Genomic DNA, 5,591 nt, shown 5'->3' with positions numbered 1-5,591 from the left:
AATAAATTCGTGTTTGCAGGGGATTAGAGAGCTCATACTACGGAAGAATGGGTTAGTTCTCTGTTATCAGCAAAACGCACACCAAGTGCTTGTGTAAAGGCCTGAACAAGGGTTCGTATGGACAGCAGGAGTATGCAGGGATTTGGTTGAATCCTGTACACCTTTAGAGCTACTCTTGTGACACATCAGGAATCTTTGGAGGCCAAGGTTAACGAAACCAAGGCAATGGTTAAGTTTCAATTAAAGACAAATGAAGTTTTTTGGCTGAATGCTGTGAAGACAAATGAAGTTTTGATGGAGGAGGTAAGTGATATTATTAGCCATTTTTCTCCTTGTTGGAATAAGATTCCAGAATTGTTGGTTTAATTTACTCTTTCTGGAATGTAGATCACAGAGCGTGACGAAGGTGCTCTCAAGTATTTTAAAGATATCAATTGGTGCAGGATTGAAGAGCTCAAGGGGCTCGAGCTTCAAGTCTTTGTTTTAGGTAATTGTGGATTTTTTTTTTGCCACTGATGATATTATATCGTTTATTTCCGGTTAATATAGATTACTGAGGCTTTAAGAAGCATCTTATCCACCGTGGTTTGGGTTGGGACCGCATGCTTGATGATGGTATATTGTTATTACAAGTTTATGTGTTCAGGATATGATTCTTTAGCTTCATATTGTGTATGTGCAAAGAGATTTGATTCTTGTTTTATTGTTCTGGTGTTTGTGGTGTGGAAAGTGATTAGTCAAGATTGCATGATGTTTTTTAGATCTCTTGAACACCCATCAAAATGATTGTCGCTCACTAGGGTTTCTATCTTATGCATGCTAATATATAAAATGTCAAATAGTTGTATCTCTTATATTTAGTTCTTATTGCTGACTATTTGTACTTCTCAAATATCGACCTTAGCTGCTCCTACAGCTCTTCAGAAGCTAAGAGAGAACTTTCCTAGGTAAAGTTTAGTCACTTGTTTTATGTGTTACTGTAATCATGTCGTAATTCTCTTCCTTCTAGACTGAATAAATGTTTTTGTTCATGAAATTTTCAGGCTTCATGTGTACACTGGGACAATCGACCCCACAGTAAATGAGAAGAGGTAATTTTCTCACTGGGAATATACAATAATTGAAGAATAAATGATCATTGGCTTAAACCTTCTAAAATTCGAGATGGCGTCTTCTATTTTGCAGGTTTATAATTCCTAGATTTGGAGATGCAGGAGACCGTAGATTTGGAACATAAAACAGTTGTAGAAGTAGGCTTCTTCTTCTTCTAAGCTGTAGTAGCTCTATTATCAGTTTTAAAAGATATTCATATTGATCCAGAGAACCAACTGACATTCATTTAGTTTATTTTAACTGAGACTTCTCCATTCCAGTTTCAATGAACATAAAGTATGTGGTTAGATTGTAATACAATTAAACTAGTACTTTTGCATATAGGGTTACGGAGTGCTTTTGGTGAATGGAAATAGTTATCACTTTACAGAACATGGTCTTGACTACCTACTACATGGTTTTCTGATTTCTCAAAAACATCTGCTATAAAAAAAAACTGTCCTGTAAATATGATGAAAATCCGTACAGTTTGTCTGAATTAATTAGTAAAACTATTGATTCCATTTGAGATTTTTTTTTCCATGTGCTTGTGGATGAATTTGCTGGTGATTTTTGATGTTTTATTGAATACATGTTGATGCAGATGAGACGAGAGTGCAGATTGAAAGGGCACAATTATGTCTTTTTAGGTGTTGCAGAATGGTTAACATGGCCTCTAAAATGCTACTAGACAGTATATTGGGTATTTTTATAGCGAGTCCCTCTCCCGTGTTTGTTGTTCCTTATTGGACCTGTAGTCATTTGAACCTTACATTTTACGTTGTTACTCATTTCAGATTTAGACATCTTGCGGTCGTAGGTTGGTTTGTAGGTTGGCTTAATTGATAGTGATCCTTAAACTTTGCAGTTTCAACCTAACAATGAAAAGTTTCTCAAAGATCCTATATGTAAGAACTAACTGTGCATTTCGCCTTTTGTTATTCTGGTTCATTTTTTTCCTGCAGTTTGTTAAATTCATAGTATCAATCTCGTCTCTTTGTGTTTCTCGTGAAAACTAACTTGTTTGAATCTCTTGGCAATTCTACAGGTGTTAATTACCAAGTATCCTCCAACTGCATCTATCCATTTGGGCAAAAAGCAGACTACAAGTTGTGGAGATTCTGGATTTGCTGGTTTCTTTACACTTGAATGATGAATGATAAATGATGGCAATATGAATCTCTTATTATGAGCTTGGTGCTACAAAGTCGAAGGAGTGTTCATCTTTAGTTTCAAAATTAAGGAATTTGTAATCACCATTTTTTAAAGAAATGATTAGTTTGTATTTTTGATCTTTTTGTTCCTCTAAGGATTGTCTTTTTTTAAAGAAATGATGTAAATTGATCTATGTGATATAATAAAACATGATTCAGTTTTTAATTTGGTTCATAATTTGTTTTAGTATCAATTTTAATTGTAATTTTAATTTCAATTTAGGATTATCTAAATCGAAATAGGCCAGATACTTCCGGCACCAGAACAACAGATGTAGCGGGAAAAAAGTTAGGTAGCTCAAAAATGTAAGCAACCAACTTCAGGGCAAAAAGTTTTGTAGCTCAAAAATGTAAGCAACCAACTTTGGTAGATCAAAAACGTAAGCAACCAACTTCAGAGCAAAACATTTGGTAGCTCAAAAATGTAAGCAACCAACTTCAGGTTTTTCACTTGCTCTATTATGGTTGGTCTAGCTTTAAAGCGATCACTAGTTTGCTTGCTCTAGGGAGGTCGGTCTAGCCATGAAACAATTAAGAAAAAGGACGCTACATGATAGTTGCTTGATTACTAAAGCGATTACCTAACTGCTCTAGACTTGTAGAAATCCCACCTTTTGCAACTCGAGAGCGAGAGCCAAATTAAGTCGCTCTAAGGGTTAGAGCGACTCAATATGGGCTTTTCCAACCAAAAATGCCTGGTCGCTTAATCCAACTTTTCTTGTAGTGCACCATTAGTGCTTAATTTACCTATCTTAGAACCCATTTTCTCACCCTACTACCACTACTTGTTTCACCACCACATTATCGTCACCACTCCACCAGTATCACCAATACCCACCACCATTATCCCCAGCACAACCCACCATCACAACCACCATTAATGTTTACTGATATGGTTAATATCAAATAAATTTATTATGTATCAACAAAAATATATTCATTTGATTAATTAAAGAAACATTTATTATGAAATATCAAATGAACATTTATTATTGAATTTTAATTAAAACTGATCATTTATAGTGGTAGAGTTATGTTATGCAAGTATAAATTGATCGTTATTTATCTAGCCTAACTTTTCCAAAATTTGTTTTATATACTGAAAATGTAATCAATTTTATTTTAATACTAAAAACCGTGATTTATTCGGTCGGGTACTATAAATAGTTGGGATCCCATTTGGGTGATCCAGCGGTGATGATCATATTGTATTATATGATTTAGTATCCTCCTCAAAATATTTGTTTTTTGTCCTTACCGGTTGTGCTAAAAACAGCCAACTACATCTATATATCACAATAAAATGTTGCCCATTTTGTAAAGACACAAAACTATTATTGTCCACTACCATTCACTAACATCCACCACCGTACGTAAAACCATCCACACCCATTATTTTTTCCACCACCAGTAATGTTACCACCTCCACCAGTCACAAATACCCGCCACTGTTTCCACCATCCACTGCTTCTTTCACTACCACCATTAAAAATTATTAATACAATTTTTAACCGGGGTCACTATAGTACAGTGGTAAAGTCATTGGGTGAAGATACCAGTTACCTGAATTCGAAACTCTCCAGCACCAAATTCTTTACCGATTAATATATATATAGTTTTTAATAAACTTATTTATTAATAAAAATATGTATTTATTATATTCATTAAATGAACATTTAATGTTACCACCTCCACCACTCACAAATACACGCCACTGTTTCCACCACCCACTGCTTCTTTCACTACCACCATTAATCATTGTAGTATTGTGGTAAAGTCATTGGGTGATGATACCAGTTACCTAAGTTCGAAACTCGCCAGCACCAAATTCTTTTCCAATTAATATATATATATATATATATATAGTTTTTAATCAACTTATTTATTAATAAAAATATCACTACAAGAAAACATGGCTTAAGCGACCAAAATCCCAGCAAGAGCCCATAATTTTAGTCACTTTAAGGGTTTAAGCATCCAAAGTTGCAACTGCCATAAAGTTTGGCGGCTGCAAACCTGTGTCATCTAATATCTAGCCACGACTGAATGTGTTTGCTCGCTACATCATTCTTTCAAGTCATCTATAGCAGCTTGAAAAGTGCTCAGGTAGCTATTCACTTTGAGGCACCGAGTCCTAGAAACTAAAAAATGAATCGGTTGGTACAACCTCTCTCTGAGCAACCAAGTTTAAGCGGCCACCACATGTTCAAAAGAGAAGTCAGTTTTGGAAGTAGCTAGGCATTTGAAACCGATAATGATCTCATTTTAGTTTCTTATTGGTTAGATTAGTGTCATACGGATCATGGTTGTTATCTTAGTTTACAATTAGGGGTGCACAATGGCATGTCGGTATGGTTTTTAGGCAAAACCATTGACCAAACCGTATACACTCAGTTTTCGATTTCAAAACTACCACTGAACTGTTGATGGATCGGTTGCGTGTGAAACCGATCCCAGTCTGCTCGGTCATTTTCTGGCTACTACTGTTTTAACTGGTTCCAAATGAGAAAAAACAAACAAACAAAAGAAACCAAAAAAATATCCTACAACATGAAATAGATCTCGGAGCTTTACCGAAACCTTGAAAATTTAAAATTATATCGATAATTCCTTCGGTTAAAAAATCTGTGGAACTTGGTCAATTATGCCGATTAACGCATCAGTTCTCATCTCGGTGAAAAATAGAAATCATCTTGGCCAAGGTGAAATTTTTGGTCTCGGATAAATTAAGTGAACTAAATGGATATCTGAGTTGACTTAATAGTCAACCATATAAACGCATGGAATCCAAGAAAAATCGAGTAACTATTGAATAAATTTGATTAATAACGGGTGAAATTCGTTTGAAATTAATAGGCAATAATACAATTATACCCATGGAATCCAAGGAAAATCGTGTGGAGCGAGCGATGTTGGATAAGGTTAATATATAACAGGTGAAATTGAATAAAGAGTATGGACATTCGGCTAAAATTATCAATAACATGAGAAGCCGATGTAATACAAGAGAAAGTGGGTGAGGTCGACCGACATAAAGTAAAACTGACAGATAAAAAAAAAATTAAGTGTACTAAATGAAAATTCGATTTCATTTAATAGTTAACCATATAAACCCATTGACTCCAGGAGCAATCGAGTGATGTCGAGTGATATTAAATAAAATTGATTGATAACATGTGAAATTGACTATAGTCAATCGGCGCATACGGTTAAAATGATGAATAATTAGAAGAAAAACGATATATCTGATTGAAAATGAATGCGGCAACCAAATTTGGTAAGATT

The 5,591-nt window shown here is 34.8% G+C and overlaps 1 protein-coding gene and 1 long non-coding RNA gene across 2 annotated transcripts; both read left to right on the top strand.

Moving 5' to 3' along the window:
• The first annotated feature begins 225 nt into the window (after nucleotides 1-225).
• On the top strand, nucleotides 226-1,237 carry LOC113351010. The gene is made up of 6 exons (XM_026595093.1): nucleotides 226-303; nucleotides 388-487; nucleotides 647-729; nucleotides 862-947; nucleotides 1,044-1,091; nucleotides 1,186-1,237. The coding sequence occupies exons 1-6, from the start codon at nucleotides 226-228 to the stop codon at nucleotides 1,235-1,237; spliced, it is 447 nt and encodes a 148-aa protein (XP_026450878.1).
• Nucleotides 1,238-1,723: 486 nt separating this feature from the next.
• LOC113353277 lies at nucleotides 1,724-2,174 on the top strand. Its single transcript, XR_003361188.1, has 3 exons — nucleotides 1,724-1,755; nucleotides 1,890-2,000; nucleotides 2,141-2,174. It is a non-coding gene; the product is annotated as an uncharacterized LOC113353277 (long non-coding RNA).
• The last annotated feature ends 3,417 nt before the right edge of the window (nucleotides 2,175-5,591 follow it).

The sequence above is a fragment of the Papaver somniferum genome, chromosome 2 (assembly GCF_003573695.1).
Source record: "Papaver somniferum cultivar HN1 chromosome 2, ASM357369v1, whole genome shotgun sequence".
NCBI classification, from domain to species: Eukaryota; Viridiplantae; Streptophyta; class Magnoliopsida; order Ranunculales; family Papaveraceae; genus Papaver; species Papaver somniferum.
This window is presented reverse-complemented; position numbering and strand designations above follow the sequence as displayed.

What these genes read in the sequence shown, in the direction of transcription:
- LOC113351010 (XM_026595093.1), top strand. Translation starts at nt 226, where the DNA reads ATGGTTAAGTTTCAATTAAAGACAAATGAAGTTTTTTGGCTGAATGCT. An exon ending in GCTTCAAGTCTTTGTTTTAG is followed by an intron (nt 488 to 646) that starts GTAATTGTGGAT and finishes TTATGTGTTCAG; the next exon opens with GATATGATTCTTTAGCTTCA. An exon ending in TGGTGTTTGTGGTGTGGAAA is followed by an intron (nt 730 to 861) that starts GTGATTAGTCAA and finishes TCTTATATTTAG; the next exon opens with TTCTTATTGCTGACTATTTG.